The following is a 23,244-nucleotide window of genomic DNA, read 5'->3' as shown; positions in this document are numbered from 1 at the left end:
CTCCTGTCAGCTTGAACCAGTCTGACCATTCTCCTCTGACCTCTCTCATTAACAAGGTGTTTTCACCCACAGAGCTGCCACTCACTGGATGGTTTTTGTTTGTCACACCATTCTCTGTAAACTCTAGAGACTGTTGAACATCTCAAGAGTTTCTGAGATACCCAAACCACCCCATCTGACACCAGTAATCATTCTACGATCAAAGTCACTTAGATCACATTTTTTCCCCGTTCGGATGTTCGGTCCGAACAACAGAACCTCTTGACTATACCTGCATGCTTTTATGTATTGAGTTGCCCCCCCCCCCACATGATTGGCTGATTAAATTAATGAGCAGATGTACCTAATAAAGTGGCCACTGAGTGTTCAGAAAGCCTTAAAAAGATGTGCAGTTTGCATGGTTAATTGGTTGTGCAGTGTATTATCTGCGAAAAAAATAATTTTTGGTAGCCTGGCTGGGGTGATTATATCAGTTCAAACTAAAATAATGAAGTCCTGTTTATGCTGGCTGTGAAATGTGCCAAGTGAACTACTCCCCTCTTGTCTGGACTCGTATGGCTGTACGAATGAGTTTCTGCAGCTTTAAAGCTACTCATTTTGTCGGGTGTGGAAAGGGCTCCCTGAGATAGATTAGAGATCAGTCATTATGGATAATGGAGGTTTGTAGATTGAGGGTCACTCACTGATTTTTAAACCCATGGAACCAGTAAGAAATGGCAATCCCCCTTTCCCCTTTACATTCTTGAGAGCAGATTTTGATATGTAAGGGAAACATGCTTCTTTACATGTTGAACTCATTAATAAGTCATATTGTTCTTGCAAATGTCATTCTTTCTCTTTCAAGTGCTACATTTTTTAAAGATCTGAACTGCTATAGCAGAATATAATTGCTAACTTACTGCAGGTGCCTGTGCTTCAAGAGCAGTTTATGAAATGTCCCTAAATGGAAGTGTGCAACTTTACACATTAGTGATCCTTCAAGGTAACAATTCTCAGTCAACCTTGGAATCAGAATCAGGTTTAATATCACAGGGAATGTTTAATATCAGCTATAATGTATACTGTATCTATAAAAATAGTTAAGTAAGTAGGAAATAAAAAGTAGTGAGGTGGTGTTCGTGGGTTCAATATTCATTCAGAAACCAGATGGCAGAGCAGAAGAAGTTGTTCCTGAAAGAGGAATTTCTTTAGCCAGAGGGTGGAAAATTGGTGGGATTCATTGCCACAGACGGCTGTGGAGGTCAAGTCGTTGGGCATAGTTAAAGCAAAGGTTCATAGGTTCTTGATTTGTAAGAGTGTCAAAAGTTATGGGGAGAAGGTAGGAGAATGCGATTGAGAGTGATAATAAATCAGTCGTGATGGAATAGCCGATGAGATGATGGGCTGAATGGTGTGATTCTACCCCACTGTCTAATAGCCTAACTTACAATGACTAACTCTTACAGAACCATAGGAAATCCTTTGAGTTTCAACATTTTAGCAGTTGGTCACCATTTAGCTTGGTTCAGGATTAAATAGGAGACTTGTTCCCTGATCCCAGAGGAAAAATAAACCTTATTATCACAAAGAGATCTCCATTAGTTAAATGGCAAGCAGTGATTTGGGTGATGCCACATGAGTTCAAAACCTGAGCGTTAGAAAGCTTCTGTTGCAAAAATACAGAGAGATTAGTTTTATTTCTCACATGTGTATTAGAATGTAGAGTGAAATGCGTTGTTTGCTGGAAGCGGCATATAAATGTCACCATGCTTCTGGCGCCAACATAGCATGCCCACAACTTGCTAACTCTAACCCATACGTCTTGTGGATGTGCATGGAAACCGGGGCACCCAGGAGAAACCCAAGTGGTTACGGAGAGAACGTACAAACTCCTCACAGAAGGCAACAGGGATTGAACCCTAAACTTAGAGCTGGCGGTGTACAGCGTTAACTGCCATGCGGCCAGAAATATTTACTCCTGAAGAACAGCACATCCCTGAAACTGAAAGATTTGCATTTTTACAGTATATTTCACAATTGCTCAAAGAGCATTGCAGTCGTAGAAATGTTGTCACACTTAAATTAATTTTTTTTTCCCTTTGCATTTCAGACTTTACTGTTTCTGGTCTCTGAAATGTAGGGAGGAAAGATTTGGTCCATAGGTTTAAGTCGCCAATGAACTTCAATCTGCAAGCATCTATTATCATAAGACCATAAGATATAGGAGTAAATGTAGGCCATTTGGCCCATCAAGTCTGCTCTGCCATTCAATCATGGGCTGATCTAATTCTTCCAGTCAACTCCACTTTCTTCCCATACCCTGGCTAATCAAGAGCCTATCTTTTTATTGTCCATAATAATTAATCTCAGAAAGTATCTTCCACGCCCATTAGAATGGATTGTCTCTTAAATTGTCCCCAGCGTCCTGGTCAGCAACACCGATAAAGTTCACCTGGTCAAGCCCACATTGTCTATGTGGGAGCTTGCTTCGTGCAACTTGACTGCTGCTTTCTCATTGCCCAATAATAGTAAATTACTCAAGAGAGGAGCACAGACAGCTGAACCAGCCATTCAGTATTTTGGTTTATATCAATAAAAAAGTGCACACAGAGATTTACAGTCCTGTGCAAAAATCTTGGGTACGTATATATATACCTAGCCTGGTGTCTAAGACCTTTGCACTGTACTGCACCTGGAAAATATATTTTTTCACCTGTAGAAATGGTAATGTAGAGTACAAACTCCAGCAGTCAAATTGCACCAAGCAATGTGGGCATAACCAGGTAAACTTTATCAGCGTTGTTGGGAGGATAAATATTGGCTTTGACACTGGAGATAATTCCTCTGTTCTTGGAACTAACACTTGGATGTGTCACATCTGGCTGAGAGAGCACACAGGATCTTTGTTTAATATCTCATATGAAAACTGACACCTCCCAAAACACAAGAATGAAATGTAAAGGCAGATACTTGTGCTCAAGTCTGCAATGAAATGGTGAATGTCAGAATCGGAATCAGGTGTACCATGACTGAAATCTGTCGTGAAATGTGTTGTATTGCAGCAGTAGAGTCAAATACATGTTTAAAAAACTAGATTGCAATAAGAAATGTATATATATTTTAAAAACAAATTAAATAAGTAGTGCAAAAATAGAGCAAGCTAGTGAGGTGCTGTTATGGATTGGTTCATTGTCACTTCAGAAATTTGATGGAAGAAGTGTAGAAGTTGTTCCTAAAACATGGAGTGTGTGTCATCAGGCTCCTTTCCCTCCTCTTTAATGGCGGTGCATAAAACAGAGCACATCCTGGGTAATGGTGTCCTTAACGATGAATGCCACTTACTTGAGTGAAGCACAATCTGACTCTGATATGAGAGTGCAACAACCATGTACTTATGTTAGTAAGACTAAAGAAATGATTGAGGACTCCAGGGAAGGTAAGACAAGGGAGCACATACCAGTCGTCCTAGAGGAATCAGAGTGAAAAGAGTGAGCAGTTTCAAGTTCCTGGACGTCAATATCTCTGAGGATCTAACCTGGACCCAACATACTGATGCAGCTACAAAGAAGGCATGACAGTGGCTGTATTTCATTAAGAGTTTGAGACGATTTGGTGTGTCTCCAAAAACAGTACAGTGCTATCAAGAGCATTCTAACTGGCTGGATCATTATCTGGTATGGGGAGAGGGGTCTACTGCACAGGATTGAGGTAAGCTGCAGTGAGTTGTAAACTGAGTCAGCTGCAACATGAGCACTAGCCTCCATGGTATCCAGGTCATCTTCAAGGAGCGATGCCTCAAAATGGTGGCGTCCATCATTAAGGTCCCCCTTCTTCCGGGTCATGCCTCGTTCTCATTGCTGCCGTCAGGAAGGAGGTACAGAAGCCTGAAGACACACATTGAACGATTCAGGAACAGCTTCCTCCTCTCTGCCTTCTGATGTCTGAATGGACATTGAACCTGTGAACACTACTTCACTACTTTTTTATTTCTATTTTTGCACTTTTTTTAACTTTGACTTTTTTTTACTTAAATAGAGAGAGAGAGAGTAATTCACAGTTTTTTCTCTCTGTTGTTATGTTTTGCATTGTACTGCTGCTGCAAAGTTAACAAATTTCTTGGCATATGTCGGAGATATTAAACCTGGTTCTAATTCTAGATCTGATCTCATGAATGCTAAAGGAGAGATTTGATAGCCAGAATGAGCTGGCATACCATTCCAACTTTATCCGCATATATTTCATAAAGGTATCAAATAGAAAATGTATCTAACTCTTACCAAGAATGAGTTAGTGTTAAAACACTAAATTTGTGTTGATTTCCTACACTACTGTTTCTAAATGCTCATCATATTTTTTTAAATTTTAGCCATACAAAACTCGTATTCTTGTTTACATAGATCCAAGTCCAAAACAATTTATGAGCGACTTCCTCTGACTGGAGTTCCACAACTTCCGAGTATTCCAATCCTTGCAAAGGTAAGGAAATTGACAAAACCGTAACATTTTCGGCGCTGTTTGCTTGCCACCAGTACATGCTCCTCAGACTATATTGACAGCCATTCATCAGGGTGGTGACGATTGACATGGGTTGGAACATCTCCCAGCTTCTCAAGGTACGAGCACCACATTGGGCCCAATGCAGTCACATTTGCAGGCGGTTCCATCGAGAACAGTGCTAGCGTGTGAGACAGCACGCTGCGGACACTGTGGTGCATCTGATCTCTTGTTCCAGCTTGGACTTCCCTTCCACATCCAGGAATGTTCCATAATGTATTGAGTTGATAGGTGCTCACACTTCACATCTGTCCTGCATAGTTTATAGATTAGTTGTCATTCAACCATATGCGAGTACGGCCAAACAGAGCAACGTTACTCCGGGGCCAAGGTGCAACACAGTGTCAACAGTCACACACAGCTCAAGGCACATGTGAGATATCAGTAAAATACAGTCACACACAAAAAAATGCATAGCCCGGTCTTTCTAATGGAATCACAGACATCCATCCAAAAGGCAGTCAAAAAACTGCAGATGATGAAAATCTGAGATAAAAACAGGGAATACTAGATACACTTAGCCAGTCAACCAGCAAATGTGGAAAGGGGACTCTGGATCGGGGATCTTTCATTCTGACAAAGAGTCTTCAGCTGAAGCTTTAGCTGTTTCTTCGGTCACAAATGCTGTCGGACCTGCTGAGTGTTTGCATTATTTTCTCGTTTATTAAAAGATTTTGTTTAATTGAATTGTATTTTGAGCTTTTGTATGCTCTCAATTATTTATTTTCAACAATATCCAGTTTGAAACAAATGGCAGAATTCCCTTCCTAGTAGAAGAATCAAGTTTTGTAAGTCTAGGGCAGGTGTAATCTTGATCAGACATGATCTTAATAAATGGTGGAGTTGTCTTGATGGCTAATCCCTTGTCCCTATCCCTCTGGTAGGCTACCATGGGTGAATCTGATGAATGTTAATATTCTTTCATGGTCACTATTACTGAGACAGGCATTTTATTCTAGATTTTCCATCTCCTGTTTCCAGTTCTTGTGCTATACATTAATAAACACAAAAGATCCCGCAGATTTTGTAACACACAAAATTGACCCCAGATCGCTGGCACTGTTATAGAATTATGCTAACCGCTATGCTACCATGTCACCCCACCTATATGGTCAGTAGATGCCATGCCAATGCAATAGAAGTATTGTGGAAATGATGAGGGTGAACCCCCAACTAATGGGTCATAAATTAATCTCCACAACAAACTCATCCATTACAACACACAAAGTGCCAGAGGAACTCAGCAGGTCAGGCAGCATCTGTGGAGGGGAATAAACAGTCGACGTTTCGGCTCAAGATCCTTCACTGGGACCAATTCATTCTGCTCTGTAACATGGTTGAAATGATATAAACAGTGCCCAGGCCTCACAATGAAAAGTGGTGGATCTTGCAATATTCTAATAGATCATTGTCTCTCCCTCAGCTCCTATGTGATGATGTGACCTGCACTAAATTCTCTCCTGTGCTTTATCCCAAGGTAAGAGTGAGTGAAGTCCAGCTGTCATTATATCATGTAAAGTAGCCTTTCCAACTCTCGTCTAGTTGACATCAGTTGTTACCTTATAATGTCTAATGTATGTATTACAGAACAGCTAACAGGCTGATTGTAACATAAAAGCATATAAGCATTGAGCTGATCTCAATGCAGATAAAATGTAGAACATAGAACAGTTCACTGCAGGATACGAGCCTTTTGGCCCAGAGTCCCTGTGCCGACCATGATGTCATGTGGTCTATATCCTTTCATTCCCAACTTAATGTTTCTGTCTACAAAATTCCTCTAACAAGTATCCAACTCAAACTCACTCCAATTGTGGATTAATTTAGTAAAATAATGGCGTTCTTGGACTTTCATTTTGAGGGCTGCCTCCCCAACTTCCCAGCTCTCCAACTGGAAGACGTGGCTAAACCAAAAAAGACAAACTGAGTAACAAATTATATATTAAAATCAAATACAGAACCATAGCAATGCAAGTACAGAACTATAAAACTGTGTATTAGTTCCTAATGGTCATTGACTGAGGAATACATCCAGTGTACACAGCCATGTTCTATTGATTGACTGTAAGTGAACAAAATCAGCACAAACACCTAGTGTAGATATGGACTGCTTTCATACAATGCTATCGATGATTGCATTCTCCAAGTCTTCATTTTCATTGGAACATTCAAGATGATTGCCGATGCCTTCAAATTCTTCGTAGTTTCTAACTTGTTGAAGTAGTGAAATTGCTTAATTTTCACTCCGGCTGTTTCTAGCATCTCCAAGCCTGAATGCTTGAAACCGCAGTGAGCAAAACAGCTCTGACTTCTCTTGCTGCTCATTTCTCGCCAACTATCAGTGACAAAAAACACTGCTTTTTGAACACAAACACATGCAGCTGATGTTATTTTTTTAAAAATTATTTGCTGTAAGCATTGTCTAGTGTCTAATGGCCACATCGACTGTCGCTAATTAGAAACTGTTTGGCAAGTCTCCTGCCTCAATTAAGCAGCATAGTGTCCCAAATAAATGAAGGGAATCACAGTTATTTTGTCGATTGGTTTATGTTGTTCACAAGTTGTCCCAAGTGACTGCCCCAATTAACCAGAATCCACTGTATTTAAAAATACTTCTTGGGGATGTGGATGTAAGAAAAAATGGAGGGCTATAGGCTGTGTATACCTTGCCATGGTTCACAGGCTTGCATACCTCAGTGACACAGAGAGCTATGTTGGCTGGTATCAGGACTTTAGCTCTTGGTAGGATCACCCATGCCAAACAGGTCAAAGGGTAGAGACTAGACTAATACTAGTGCATCCAGTCCTCCAGGTTCAGGGGTTCAGTCAGGGTTTAACAATCTTAACAGTAAAACAAAATTGCTATGGAAGCAGCAATGAAGATCCCTTCTACATCTGAGTGCGATGGTATTCCTGAGTCTCCACCAGAAACTTGCATGACTGACAGTGGTGAAAACTGAGAGGAAGCTACTGACATGATGAAGGAAGTCCTGAATACCACCAGAGATGGAGGACCTTCATTGCTGCCCCAAACACCAGCGGCAAAATGGAAAGTAATAAAAGGATATGCTGTGTATGTAGGAAGGGGTACATTGAATATAGAGTATGTCATATGGGTTGGCACAACATTGTGGACCAAATGGCTGGTGCTATAACGTACTGTTTTATCCTCCATGTAATAACTTCGCAAAGGGTTGTCCGCTGATCTGCTTCATTTTCTCAAAGGCATCACAGCTAATCGTCGCATATGATGAACATGAGATCAACGACAAATTCAAGTTTGGTGTGATTTATCAGAAGGCCAGACAGGTGAGTAATGGATGTTCAACAACAAGATTCTACCCTGAATCATATTTCCATCTATCAACATCATTTTGCACAGTGCCTCTGATCACAATGTGGGCTTCTACTTGGTGGCACTCTACAATGTTAGAATGACCTTGATAATATATTTACCAGAGGAGAACCAAGATAACATCCACATCACTCACTTGTACAGTGATAGACTCCTGCACATGCAAGTAATGGCAGCTTCCAGCTATCTCATTTATTAAGGCATTCCCTATATATTAATCTCAATCCATTGAGTTTGGGTTGAGTGGTTCTTTGATCTTGGCAATTTACTTGCAAACAGTTTGTCATCATGCGAGGAGATATCATCAGTGTGCTGTCGATTGGGGCATGTCCTGCAAATGCTTGGCCTTTATATACTTTTCAATCAGCTGATTGGATGTTTTCGGAAACTGAATTGTGATGCCAGGAGGAAATCTGGTCGCCGATTGGCTACGTGGAAAAGAGTATAACAGATCATTCACAGGGCATGCCGCCGTCAACAGCGTACTGACAATGCCTCCTTGCACGGCGATGAAACGTTTGCAAGTAATTGCTGAGAACAACTTAACTCAACCACCCAAACTACACATCTTCCGAATTGTGCTCCTCCTTTCAACAATGGCATGTGGCCCATTTTAAACAGGTTTATGAGCTTGTAAACTGGTCACATGAAGAAATTTTCACAGAAGCTTTTGATGCTTAGTTAAGGAATTGCAAGTGCCAGTGCTAAAATATGAAGAAAGGCTAATTATATGTTTACTCTGTACAACCTCAGAGTGTTCCAGAGTCTTTCACACCCATTGCAATACCAAGAGATTAGCTTTATTTGTTGTTTGTACATGAAAACATACAGTGGAATGGGTCATTTTGTGTCAAATCAAATCAGTAAGGATTGTTCTGGGCAGCCCCCAAGTATTGCCACACTTCCGGGGCCGGTGTTGCAGGCCCACAACTCACTAACCCTAAAGGTATGTCTTTCAGAATGTGGGAGTAAACCGGAGCACCCAGAGAAAACTTGCACCGTGACAGGGAGAACACACAATCTCGTTACAGATTGTGGCAAGAATTGAACCCACGATCTTGCATTTGACACTGTAAAGCAATCTGCTAACAGCTAAGCCACTTCAGAAGCATAGTCACTGTTTTAATACATTGACATTGGAACAGAGTTTGGCCATTTGGCCCATCACATCTGTTCTACCATTCTATCATAGATGATATTATCCCTTTCAATCCATTCTCCTGCCTTAACTTCTGTCACCATACTCATCAAGAACCTATCAATCTCCGCTTTAAATATACCCAATTGTTTGGCCTTCACAGCCATCTGTGGCAATGAATTCCACAAATTCACCACGTTCCAGCTAAAGAAATTCCTCCTCATCTGTTTTCAAGGAACGTCTTTGTATTCTGAGGCTTTGTATGCTAGACTCCCCAACCATAGGAAACATCCTCTCCACATCCACCCTGTCTAGGCCTAGGGTTCCCAACCTGGGATCTGCAGACCCCTTGCTTAATGGTATTGGTCCATGGCTTAAAAAAGGTTGAGAATCCCTGATCTAGACCTCTTTAATATTCAATAGGTTTCCATGAGATCCCCCTTATTCTAAACTCCTGCCAGTACATCCCAGACCCCAATTTCTTGGGTAAATGTAAGAGATCATGAGATGCCATTTCCAAGAAAAACAGAAGAGTTGCCACCCCTAGAACCTGAAATAAAATCAGGAAATGCTGGAAAATGAAATGAGTCAATATTTCAGGTCAAAGCCCCATCATCAGAATATTGGGTTATATCTTGGCCCTCAACTAACCTGAACATGATTTGGTCATTATAGTTTACTCTGCCCAATTTGGCTGGCTACTTTACAATAATGATTACATCTCAGAATTACTCTATTGTTCTCTTAACAATACTTTGGGATAATGTAGAAGCACATTAGAAATGCAGCTCATTATTAATAAATAAGACAGAGTTAAGACAGTGGAGCAACTACTGGTTTCCCTTGGTTTCTGTTATGTGCAAGTGTTCTAGCCACCTGTAACCTTGATTCCCTACTGCAACAGTTAGTGCTCCAGCAACCCAGGTTCAAACCCAATTTCCAGTGCTGTCCACGTGGAGCTTTCCTCCTACATCCAACTGATGGGCCAACTGGCCACTTAAATTACCCCCATTGTAGGTGGGTGATGGGAGAATGAGGGGAGTTGACTGGTATGTGAGGGAGGTTACAGGGAAATGGGGCAGATGGGAGAGCTCTGAAAGTTGGCAGAGATTCAAAAGGCTGAATTGCCTTCAATATCATAAGAAAGTATGAAAAAATATTTAAGTGTTTAATAGAGAAAGTCAAAATCAAAGTTGAGTTTATTGTCATATACACAATTACATATATGCACAGGTGCAATGAGAAACATACTTGTGGTAGCATCACAGACATGTCATAGTAAATATACTACATTCACAAGAAAAAAGATATATATTTTTTCAAAGAAAAATGCAATTAGAACAAGAAAAAAAGCAAATGCAACCCCCTCACCATGGCTTGAAATAAACCAGGCTCGTTAGCTAACAGGCACTTAATTGCATGGGTAAGGATGAGAAGGCCACCTTCAACAAGCAACACACATCTAGGGTTGGCATGGTTTGGGTTCAACCAAACAGGAAAGCTGGAATGTTTCAGTGAGGGAACGGAAATTACGGTGAATGCTGTGTAAATACTGCCCTATGCAAAATTATTGTTTGCCAGGGAATAACAGACCTTGCACCAGCATAAGATTAAAGTGCAAGTATATTTACAGATATTTCAACTTTAACTAACAGTTAACAGAAAAAGCAAAGAAAAAGGGCCCATTGTAGGTAAACCAGTCTAAAGTGCACATAAACATTGGAGCTCATTTCTGAAGTAATTGGGTTTACTTTACTCACGGCGCTGAACCCACGTCCCCAGCCGTAGTTCGAACTTCCCTTGAAGTTTGTTATGAACAAACTAGGCAACTCTAAAGTATTGGCACTTCCTCCTCGGAACCATTCATCTACACAAAGCTCTCCTTGCAATTGAGTCTCCCCATCAGGCAGTATTCTCCAAGTATCTTCCCTGGTTCTCTTCTCCACACCTCCTTCTCTTCCTACATCCCCCAACAAAAAAGTCCCAAAATCAGATCACTGTCCTTCAGAAATCTGATCCCACTCAGCTCTCTTGAATGTTCCATGACATCCCGCTGGACAGAATGTTACAGAACGTTACCAAGACAAAGCCAATTTGCTGTCACAATATTCCTAAGCTGAGCAAACAGCTCAGTATCTTAGCAAAAACCACAACACCAATCTGAAGCTTAACAGAAAGCACTGCATTCTGCAGAAAGGTTGTAGAAATAAAATGCCCCACAGCGTAGCTGTAGGAATACAATAAAACATGTTATTAACCAGGAAATTACTCAAATAAAAAGGAATAGAAGAGTATGTTCTTGAGGTTAATTGGGGCTTCACTGGAGTAAAAACAAATCAGCATGTATCAGATGGGCTGAATGGTTCTTTTGCTGCCCTGTAATAGGTCTGCACTGGTCCTGCTATCCCTGTTTTCAGAGTGCCTGGAATATATTTCACATTTAGATGACTTGCTAATTTTTTTCACTTGTTCAGTCACAGCTGGTTGAAAATACTTGAAACAACCAGCACTCCACTGTGTTTTATTCTGAATTACTAACACGCTTTATTTCTGCCTTTCAGACGACAGAAGCAGAACTCTTCGGGAACAATGAGGAAAGCCCAGAATTTAAAGAATTTCTTAACTTGCTGGGAGACATTGTGGTGCTCCAGGATTTCAAAGGGTGAGTGAAATAAGGATACAGTTAATATGGGAGGAAGCAACTTAACCCCACCTTTCAACTTCCTCCACTTAAATTGGTAAATCAGTTTATTACTTTCACATGTACCAAGGTACAGTGAAAAACTTTCTCCTTCTGGTAAATAAATTTCCTGTTTCTTCCTCTGTTCCCCACTCTGACCTCTTCTCACCTGCCTATCACTTCTCCCAAGTCCTCTCCTCCTTCCCTTAGTCCTATGGTCCACTCTTCTCTGTCAGATTCCTCCTTCTCCAGCCCATGACCTTTCCCAAAAACCTGGCTTCACCTATCACCTTCCAGCTAGCCTCCATTCCCCCCCCACCTTTTCATTTTGGCATCTTCCCCCTTCCTTCTCAGTCCTGAAGAAGGGTCTCGGCCCGAAACGTCAGATATTTATTCATTTCCGTAGATGCTGCCTGACCTGCTGTGTTGCTCCAACATTTTCTGTGAGTTGTGTTTGATTTCCAGCATCTTTAGACTTTCTTGTGTCAGTGAAAAATCTTTGCTCTCCATACCGCTCAGTGCATTGAGGCAGTACAAGGGGAAAAGCAATAGCAGAGTGCAGAAAAACAAGAGTTACAATTGCCGAGGAAGTGCAGTGCAGATAGACAATAAAATGCAAGGGTTTTGATGAGGTAGGTTATGAGGCCAAGAGTTCATCTTATGGCTCGAGGAGACTGTTTAGTAATCTTAGAAAAATGAGGCAGAAACTGATTTGAGCCTGGTAGTACATGTTCTCATGATTAGATAAAGATTAGCTTTATTTGTCACCTGTACATCAAAACATCGAAGCTTACAGTGAAATAAGTCATTTGCGTCAGTGACAATGATGATTCTGTGGAATTTATTGCCACAGGTAGCTGTGGAGGCCAAGTCTTTATGTGTCTCTTGGCAGAGGTTGATAGATTCTTGATTAGTCAGGGCAGGAAGCGATACGGAAAGAAGACAGGGAGATTAGCCATGATGAAATGGTGGAGCAGACTCAATGGGCCAAATGGCCTAATTCTGCTCCTACATCTTATGGTCTTATAACACAGTCCGAGGATAGTGCTGGACAGCCTACAAGTGTCGCCGTGCTTCTGGCGCCAACATAGTTTACCCACATCTCACTAATCCCAATCCATACATTGTTGGAATGTCGGAGGAAACCAGAGCACCTGGAGGAAACCTACAGGGTTATGGGGAGAACGTACAAATTCCTTACAGCAGAGGGAATTGAACCCCAATAATGGGTGCTGCAAAATGCTTCACCAACTGCTGTGCTACAGTGCGGACCCAAGCAGATGCAAACCTTGTATCTTCTCCGCAGTGGAACGGGTAAGAAAACCGAATGTCCAAGGTGGGTAGGGGTCCTTCATTATTTTCTGGCATTTCATTCCCATTCTCCATCCACCGATCTCACCCCATTCCTCATCCCTTAAATCCAATGATCAAACGTCTACTTTGAATGCAACCAAAGACTGTGCATCCACTTTGCTGGAGTGCAGACGTCCAAACATTCACAACCCTTCGACTGGGGAAAATAATCTCATCCCAGACCATGAGCCTGATACTTATCCAACATCCTGGAAGCCATGATTATAAGGATATCGTTTGTTCATTATGTGCCATGCTGTATAACATGGGCGATTATGGTCTTTCCATGACCATGATTGTTCTTGGCAAATTTTTCTACGGAAGTGGTTTGCCATTGCCTTCATCTGGGCAGTGTCTTTACAAGATGGGTGTCCCCAGCCATTATTGTCTCCAGAGATTGCCTGCCTGGTGTCAGTGGTCGTATAACCAGGACTAGTGATATGCACCAGCTGCTCATACAACCATCCATCATCTGCTCCCTTGGCTTCACGTGACCCTGATCGGGGGTGGGGAGATGCTAATCTAGACCTGCAGATTAGTGGGGGGGAGGGATCAACTTAAGCCTCCTTTGGTAGAGATGAATCTCCACCCTGCCACCCTTGTAAGGATATACCTGAGTTCAAAAAAATGAGATCCCACTCAACCATGGTCAATCTGAACCTGACCAGCGCCCAAAGACTCACGGTAGTTTTCCTACTTCCCCTACCTTGAAGACATCTGCAGAAAGTGGAGAAAAGTTTGGCTATGGTGCACGTATAGTGCATGTATATTGCTATTGATCAACAAGAGGGCACATAAGGAAATCATATAAATTTGGGTGACGTACTGACCTAGGCCATTCCCAGATTTTTTTGTCTGAATGTATCCTCAAATCAAACCAATCCGACCCCAAGGCACATAGTCAATGGAGACACAAGAGACAGCAGATGCTGGAATCTGGAGCAACAAACCAGATTGTGGATCCAGTGGGGGAAGGGAACTGTTGATGCTTTGGCATCGAAACCCTGCTTCAGGACTGGTGTGATGCTCCATACAGGATCAATAGGTTCTCAGTATCAACACTGCCAAACCTTCAAAGAATTTTACCCATTTCAATGGGATGATTTTGTATTGTTTTCAAGCATCAGAGAACAGAAGCTTAGGCACTTAATTCCCTTCTGATAGGCACCTACAGTTAAAGGTACTTTACAGTGGCCAATTAGCCCACCAACCCATACTTCCTTAGGACTGGAAGGAAACTGAAATATCTGAGGGAAATATGCATGGTCACAGGGAGAACATGCAAACTCCTCACAGAGTAGCTGAGGTCAGGACTTAAGCTGGATCTCTGGAGCTGTGAAGCAGCAACTCCAGCAGTTGTGCCCATTGTCTAGTCCCTTTATATTTTGAAGCTTAGAATAATTTTGAGTGGAGCAATATTTTATGTCTGAGTTGGAGTGGAGTCCTGAGAAAGGAAAACCTGTTTCTTAAAACCAGAGCAGTTTCAGATCACTGCAGACCAAGTGGAAAGGAAGTACTTACTGTTTGCAACACTTTTGAAATTCTGGAGGAACTCAGCTGGTCAGGCAGCATGTATGGAAAGGAATAAACAGTCAACGAATCAGGATTGGAAAGGAAGAGGGCAGAAGCATTTATTTATAATCCTGCTGTAGAAGGAAATGATTTCCATTCTCTGTAGCATTTATCACTACAAATAAGAAAGTTTAGTTACATCCTCACCAACGTTACATCTGAATTTAAAAGCCTGCACGTGGAGGAAGGTGCAACTTGCATGTAAAATACCTTCCCATTACAGGTTCCGAGGAGGCCTCGATGTCGCACATGGTCAGACCGGGTCTGAGTCCATCTACACTGTCTTCAAAGACCGAGAGATAATGTTTCATGTCTCCACTAAGCTGCCCTTCACAGAGGGAGACACTCAGCAGGTGAGTTCTAAGTGGCAATGAAACTCAAAGTGGCAAACTCAACACCATCACAAGAACACAAGGCAGTTGGAACAGGAGTAGACCATCAGATCTTTCAAGCCTGTCCCACCACTTAGTGTGATCATGACTGATCTGTGTTGGCCTGTGCCATTTCCCCATACCCCTATCCTCCTCAACCTTTCAAATATTTATCCATCTTCAATTTAAATTCTTCTATCAGCTTCCACCACCGGTTGAGGCAGAGAATTCCAGGGATAAGTGAAGAGATTCTACATGCGTCCACTCTGAATGACCAGCGCCTTACCCTGTAACTATGTCACCTTGTTCATGACTCTCTCTGAATAGTGAAAACAATCCAACATCTACCCTCCTAAGCCTCCTTAGGATCTTATATATTTGAATAAGGTCACCCCTCATGCTTCTAAAACGCACAAATAGAATCATAGAAATTCATGACTACAGGGGGAGGCCTGTTGACCCTTCACACCCATGACGGTTCTTGCCACTGCTTGTATTACGTTTTAAGTCGACATCTGGGCACTTTTTAAATGTGATGAAGTTTTGTGCTTCCATGAGCCTTTTAGGAAGAGAATGCCAGACTACTTGAAACAAAACCTCACCTCCTTTCCAGCCTGTCCACTGATTACCTTAAGTCTGTGCTCTCTAATTCACCTTCCTGCTACAGGATGTGAATCCATTGCCTCCAGGTCCTCATGTATTACACAGTTCAATGAAACTGCTTCCTGACACAGCTCTTTCTGCTCAACAGTGTAGGCCAGAATGTGAGGCAACACTTGCGGGCTGCCCCCAGCACATCCTTAAACTGTGTTCGTTGTTACGGAAATTATGCATTTCACTCTGTTTGCAAGTACGTGATTAAAAGAATGAATCTGAATCTAAAATCTCTCTTCCCAAACCAACTGCCCCAGATTAATCAACCTTTCCTCTAAAACTCCCTGGTTCTGATAACATCTTTGTAAATCTCCCCTCACCCACCATGATGAAGGGGGGAAAACTACAGAACCTCAAGGGCAATAACTTCTTTATTGTTGCTTGAGCCACAAGTAAATGGGGGTCTAAAAGATCAGGGAATTGAACCTATGTTTAGAGAGATGTGGCTTATGAAATTCCAGCTCTGTTCTAGAAAAAAAAGGGGCTGTTCCATTGGGTTTTACCAAGTGGAGTATTCATTTCCCCAAATCTTTATCTTTTTGAAATATTTAGCTGTTTGCCCCATTTGGAATATTCCTGACAGCAGAGGCCTAAATAACTGAGTTGTCCTTTGTGCCAAAGGAAGGTTTACCTGGCATTTTGTCCCAGTGACAGCTTCGATGACTCCTCCACAGTGACCACTTCTCCCTCAAAACCTTCATGTAGCAGTAGGGTAAATGACCAGCCATGATCTCATTGAGTGGTGGAGCACGCCTGAGGGGCCTGCTGGCTGGGTCATACCCTAGTTTCATATTCAATATGGTGATAAAATCTGTGACTGTCAGAAGAGGACTGGAGTTGGACAACTGTCCTTGTACATGCATGGGTAAGAGGGTGGAACAAGGGCTTGTTTTGTTGCTTGTTGAGTTCTGTGTTGTTCTGCCAAGCATTGTGGGCATGCTATGTTGCTGCTGAAAAGTGTGGCAACATTTGTGGGCTGTCCCCAGCATGCCGAGGTTGCGTTCTTGTTAACGCAAATGACGCATTTCACTGCATCTTTTGATGAACCTGTGATTAATAAATGAATCTGAAACTGAACAATACAGTTCAATCCAGCCAACATTTCCACCATCCCTTCTTCCCATATCTCTCTCTGTCTCCCCACTCTCCCCCTCTCCTCTCTCTCCCCCCTCCACCCCCTCCCTCTTCCCCCCTCCCTACCTCCCTCTCTCCCTCTCCCCCCTCTCTCTTCCTTCCTCCCCCACCCCATCACCAACCAGCTGCAGCATCCCAAATCCACCTCACTCCTTCCCCCACCTGTCCACCTTCTCCCTCCTCACCTGGATTACCTGCCTCTCCCCTCCTCCTCATCCCTTTACACTCTCCACCTCCCTTAGCACCCTCACTCTTGATGCAGGGCCGTGGCCCGCCTGACCCGTCGAGCTCCTGCAGCAGTTTATACACACAAGAGAGTCTGCAGGTGGTGGAAACCTTGAGTAACACGCCCACAAAATACTGGAGTCCTGGCAGAACAACACAGAACGCAGTAAACCGGTGACATTTTGGTCCTGATAAACGTCAACTGTTTATTCCCCTCCGCAAATGCCACCTGACTTAGTGACAGCCTTCAGCATTTTGTGTGTGTTCCGTCCAGCAATATGTTCGGTGCCCTTGCTGAACCTGTTCAGTGCAGGACGAAAATGTTCTCTACTTCGGTATCCTTGATTGACCACCCCCATCACTCAGTCACTTTCCACTTAAAACCTACACCATTTCTGCTGACTATACTGCTCATTGGCTAAAGGACATTTTCCTTCGTGAATGATGCCTGTTCTCAATACTGCTTTCTGCACTTTGATTGTGTTTCCTGCTATATAAAGGTTATCACAGTGATTTATTTCTTTGTAAATCTGATTGAACTCTATCTTGAGTAAATCTGAAAGCAGGAAAAAAAATCCCCTTATTCAAATTAAGTAATTACAACTTCCTTAATTTCACCTCACATAGTTCAGCAACTGAAATCTGCTTCCTAATCAGGTCCTGTCGAAGGGTGTCAACCTGCACCGTTGACTGTTCACTCCCCTCCAGAGATGCTGCCTGACCTGATGAGATCCTCCAGCATTTCGTGGGCATTGCTCTAGATTTCTAGCATCTGCAGAATCTCTTCTGTTTCTGAAATGATCGTCACTGTTTACTGAGCCTTAACTTGTGGCTTCTTCCTCAGATGTGGTAGCTGGATGTAGTGAGGAGTAGTGAAAGAGGGTTTCTCCTGATGGCTATGGAGAACGTGCATTGGAAATCATACTTGTGCTGTTACTTCAATGCTCAGCTTTCCAAATCTAAATATACGAAGGACCTACTCTCAATAGCCAATTAATTAGTTACCTCCTGTACCTAATAAACTGTCCACTGACTGCATGTTCATGGTCTTATGGTACTGATGTCCATCCACTTCAAGACTTGACATCTTTGTCAAGTGAACTTTGTCAAGTGGTGTTCAGAAGAGCATCTTTGAGTTGCTGCCGCCTTCCTGTCAGCTTGAGCCGGCTGGCCATTCTCCTCTGTCCTCTCATTAACAAGGTGTTTTCACCCACAGAGCTGCCACTCACTGGATGTGTTTTTTTGTTTTGCCCACCATTCTCTGTAATCTCTGGAGCCTGGTTTTCAACCCATGGACCAATACCTTTAAGTAAGGTGTCCATGGACCACAGGTTGGGAACCCCTGCTGTAGAGATTGCTGTGTGTGAAGACCCTAGGAGATCAACATCAACAATCATTCCACTGTCAAACTCACTTAGATCATGTTTCTTCCCCATTCTGATGTTTGGTATGAACAACATCTGCATCTCTTAACCACGCATAGAGCTTCTGCCACATGGTTGGTTTGATACTTCCATTAACGAGCAAATGTACAGGTGTACCTAATAAATGGGCCACTGAGTGTATTTCCCTCAGCAGTGTGGTCAGACTCCAGTGGGCATAAATTTAAAATGGCTGATTGAAGGATTAAAGAAGAAATGAGGAGATATTGTCAGCCAATGTTTGAGGAAGATCTTGGGATGTCATTGTTCATCTTCAGTGCGAGAATCAAGACTGTGGGAAATGAGTCCCTGTGGGACTAGGATGGAAAGCCAGCCCAGGGCGGCACTGGGCAGGGTCAGGAATCCCACTGTACCCTGGCTGATCACTGAATGCAAAACTGGGCATGTTTTCCCTGCAGCAAAGGAGGCTGAGGATGATCTTATAGAGCTTTATAAAATTGTTGGGTGGGGGGTAGATTGTCAAAGTCCATCTCCCAGGGTAAGCAAGTCTAAAACCAGAGGGGAAAGGTTTAAGGTGAGAGGGGAAAGGTTTAAAGGGGACCTGAGACAAGTTTTCCACACAGACCATATATGAATGTGGAGTGAGCTGCCAGAGGAAGTGGTAGAGGTGAGTACTGCTGAAATGCTTTAAAGACGTGTGGACAGGATATATTTAAAGCAGATGTTGATAGGTTCTTGATGACTAAGGGTGTCAAAGGTTACAGGGAGAAGGCAGGAAAATAGGGTTGAGGGGGATAATAAATCAGCCATGATGAAATGGCGGAGCAAACTCGATGGGACGAATGGCCTAATTCTGTTCCTGTGTCCTATGGTATTGTGGATAGGGAGTTTCAGGCGTATATGGGCCAAAAACTGTCAAATGGAGCTCAGTGAGGAAGGTACATTTGTCAGCATGGACTCTATAACTCAGCAGGTCAGAGAGAAGCAAGGGACAGTCAACATTTCTGTTGAAGACCCTGGAACTGACTGTCCGATAAAGGCAGTAGCCTCCTCACATTGTAACAGTACGTGTGTCGAGCCAGACTGTGTGATCAGACTAGATCACTCTTTTACAACCAGAGTAGACACTGAGATTCATTTATTTATCACATGTACATCAAAGCGCACAGTGAAATGCGTTTGTGTTAACTACCAGCACAAGCCGAGGATGTGCTGTGGGCCGTGTGCAACTGTCACCACACACTCCAGCACCAACACAGCATACCCGTGACGTGTAACAGAAGACAGAGCACAACAAGCAACGAAACAACAGCAGGAAAACAAGCCATTTATCTATAATATATATATATACACACACACACTTTTACACACACACACACACACACACACACACACACACACACACACACACACACACACACACACACACACACACACACACACACACACACACACACACACACACACACACACACACGTAACCCCAGAACAGGTCTCTCTCTCAGCCTCCAGTCTCCAGACTTTGGCCATGGGACTTACACTTCTGATTGATCTATGGGCTTCAGTCTCCGGCACTGACTCTGGACTGGCTGATGACCAAACCTAAACTCCAGGCCTCGACACGATGGGCCAAACGGCCTCACTCTGTGTGAAAAATTTTCTAAATTGGTTTATTATTGTGTCACGTATCAAGGTACATTGTAAAGCTTGTCTGGCGTGCCATTCATACAGATCAATTCACCAGAACTGTGCGTGGAGGCAGTACAGAGCAAAACAGTAACAGAATGCAGAATAAGGTGTTACAGTTACAACACAGGAAGACAATAAGGTGCAATGCTAGAGCAAAGTAGATTACAGGTTCCAGAGTCCACTCTTATTGTACTTGGAAACTGGTCAATAGTCTTATAACAGCAGGATAGGAGCTGATTTGAGCCCAGTAACTATAACAAGCAATTAGGAAACTATCTCTACAACCCCTCCCCTTCCCTTAGGTTGCTACCTCATGAGGACTAGGCTAAAAGATTTAATACATTTCAGTTTAGTTCAGTTTTTCAGGAAGTGTACCTCTAAATATTGAAGTTTCAGCTTGGTTTGTGTTAGTGAAAGCAGGAAGGTAAGATAAATCAAACCGGTGTATCACAACACTGGGTAAATTCAGCTGTCGGTCTGAAAAGTCATTCCAACAAAGTCATCCTAGAGGCCTGGGGTTCAGAAGCAGGCCATTCAGATCATTGTGTGTGTGTAGGCCTCCGTTAGTCTCGATAGACCATGGATTTGCACCTTGGAAAGTTTCCAGGGCGCAAGCCTGGGCAAGGGTTTTTTTATGGAAGACCAGCAGTTGCCTAAGTTGTAAGTCTCCCCTCTCCATGCCACCAATGTTGTCCAAGGGAAGGGCATGAGGACTCATAGAGCTTGGCACCACAGTCGTCGCAGAGCAGTTAAGTGCCTTGCTCAAGAACACACATGTAAGCCTTACCCAAGGCTCGAACTAGTGACCTTCAGATAACTAGACGAACGCCTTAACCACATGGCCACGTGCCAACATCAAATCATTATAGATGTAACAGCCAAAGGCTGATTTCCCACCCTCATTCTGTACCCTGTCTATTCAAAGGTTCATCAGGGTGCTTTTTATATGTGATATATCTGTGTCCACCACCCTACTGGGAGGTAACTTTCAGACTCACAACCGCAGTGTGGGTGAAAAATATATTTCTCAATTCCCCTCTAATCCTTTGTACTTGGATCCATTCCTGCTAGTCTGAGGAATGACCAGCAGGCATAATTTTGTACTAATTTCCCCTCGATGTGTTTTGATCCTCAACCTGTGCAATCTCTCCTCATAACCACAGCCTCTCTTGTGCACAATCTCCATCTCTCAGATTAGTTGGTTATGTTGGATTATTTTAAGGTTGAAAGAGGTTGTAAGGATTGTAGCAATGAAGAACGACCACAGAGTCATCAAGCACTGTTAAAAACAGTGCAGAAAGAGAGCAAAATAGTGAGGTGGAGTTCATGGGTTCTTGGACCATTCAGAAATCTGATAGAGGGAAATCGGAGGAGGAAAGAAGTAGTGATCCGAAAACATTGAGGGTGTGCCTTCAGGCTCCCATACCTCAGCCCTGATGCTAGAAAAGAGAAGAGGGCATGACCCAGATGGGTAGGGTCTTTAATGATAGATGCAGCCTCGTTGAGCACCACCTTTAGAGATGCCCTTGATGCCTTTATTCTGCATTTTTATTCTTTTACCTTATTCTTGCTCAGTGCTCAGTTGAATGTTTTTTGGTATGAATAGTAGGTAAGATAAGCTTTTTATTGTATCTTGGTGACATGACAATAGTAAATCAATATCAATACCAATAGTTCCAATTGGTGACAATCACTGAAAGGATCAATGAATGCAAACATTACCCATAATTCTCACCCCACAAATGATGGGGCCTGGTCCTTAATAACTTACTTCCCACAGTAGGGATGTGGGTATTGGGTTGTACTTCAAGTAATATGCAAAATTAGGTAGAAAAGCTTCTCAGAGGGTGGTTGTGGTCTGGAATTCACTGCCTGGAAGAGGAAAAACCTTCATCGTATTTAAATAGGACTTAGACAAGCACATGTAGGCCTGCAGACTGTAAGGGCAGATTAGGGAGGACAGCACTTTCTGAAATGGCATAGATATGATGGTTGAATGACCTTTTAAACTCTCTAATTGTCCATGACTCCAAGGTATTTGTGGCCATAGTACCTGGTACAGCAGTTTCTGGACTGAGGTGGAGCATTTTGTTCATGCCATCTGTCCAATCATTTCAGTTTCATCGATTCATTATGCCCTGATGTTCCATTTCCACAGACTTTGTCCTGCCAAGACTACTGCATGGGCTTTTAAATGAGAATGAATAATACAGCTAGTGGCACAATTCCCCACAGTGATAAGACAATGGCTGCAACCACACTCTGCAGTGGGCCCCAAGTCGGCGCTGAACCTAACTGGTGAACAGATTGGGATTTTTGGCCTGGAGCCAGGGTGAAGAGCAATTGAGAAACACTTTCCCCTCTTAAACGTCATTTGATGATTCTGGTGGAAAGTGCCCATGTACTCACAGTGGCAACTTCCTTCCGTACAGGAGTGAAACCTGGTGTGGTTTTCTGATGCTGTAGCCCACCCTTTTCAATGTTCAATGCTCAGAGATAATCTTCTGCACATCACTGTTTTAAAGCATGGCTATTTGAGTTACTGCAGCCTCCCTGACAGTTTGAACCAGCCTGGCCATTCTCCTCTGAGCTCTCTCATTAACAAATTGTTTTCACCCACCGAACTGCCACTCACTGGATGACTTTTGTTTCTCGCACCATTCTCTGTAAACTCTAGAGACTTGTGCATGAAAATCTCGGGAGTTCAGCAGTTTCTGAGATACTCAAACCAACAATCATTCCATGGTCAAAGTCACTTCGATCACATTTCTTTCCCTTTCTGATGTTTGGTCTGAACAATAACTGAACCTCTTGATATGTCTGCAATTTTTATGCATTGAATTGCCCCCACATGATTGGCTGATTTAATATTTGTATTAACAAGCAGGTGTACCTAATAAAGTGGCCACTGAGTGTAATTATCCTTGGGTGCAGCACTCACCAGTTTTGACCAGTTCTCCCTCCTCCAGAGCCTTTATTCATGCCTAATATTTGCCAGGATAAGTATCTGAGGTTGTTCTTTTACTCAGAATGAGTCAAAGCTTTCACAAGAGGCATGAGCTTAATAAATGGACACCACCCAAACTGTCATAATAGTGACTCAGAATAATCTCCAGTATCGAGGTATGTTGCTGCTTCTTCCCAACCCTTTTGCTTGG

General features: G+C 42.8%; 1 protein-coding gene across 5 annotated transcripts in view; it reads left to right on the top strand.

Moving 5' to 3' along the window:
* Positions 1-23,244, top strand: part of LOC132396063 (rap1 GTPase-activating protein 2-like) — a 298,797-nt gene that overhangs the window by 242,208 nt on the left and 33,345 nt on the right. For all 5 annotated transcript variants that reach the window (XM_059973425.1, XM_059973423.1, XM_059973422.1 and 2 more), the window contains 5 exons: positions 4,377-4,455; positions 5,957-6,010; positions 7,759-7,842; positions 11,588-11,688; positions 14,855-14,984. In XM_059973425.1, coding sequence (XP_059829408.1) covers positions 4,377-4,455; positions 5,957-6,010; positions 7,759-7,842; positions 11,588-11,688; positions 14,855-14,984 — 448 coding nt within the window. The remainder of the gene's footprint in view (positions 1-4,376; positions 4,456-5,956; positions 6,011-7,758; positions 7,843-11,587; positions 11,689-14,854; positions 14,985-23,244) is intronic.

The sequence above is a fragment of the Hypanus sabinus genome, chromosome 6 (assembly GCF_030144855.1).
Source record: "Hypanus sabinus isolate sHypSab1 chromosome 6, sHypSab1.hap1, whole genome shotgun sequence".
NCBI lineage: Eukaryota > Metazoa > Chordata > Chondrichthyes > Myliobatiformes > Dasyatidae > Hypanus > Hypanus sabinus.
Note: the sequence above shows the minus strand (reverse complement) of the source record. Positions and strands in the feature narration are given on the sequence as shown.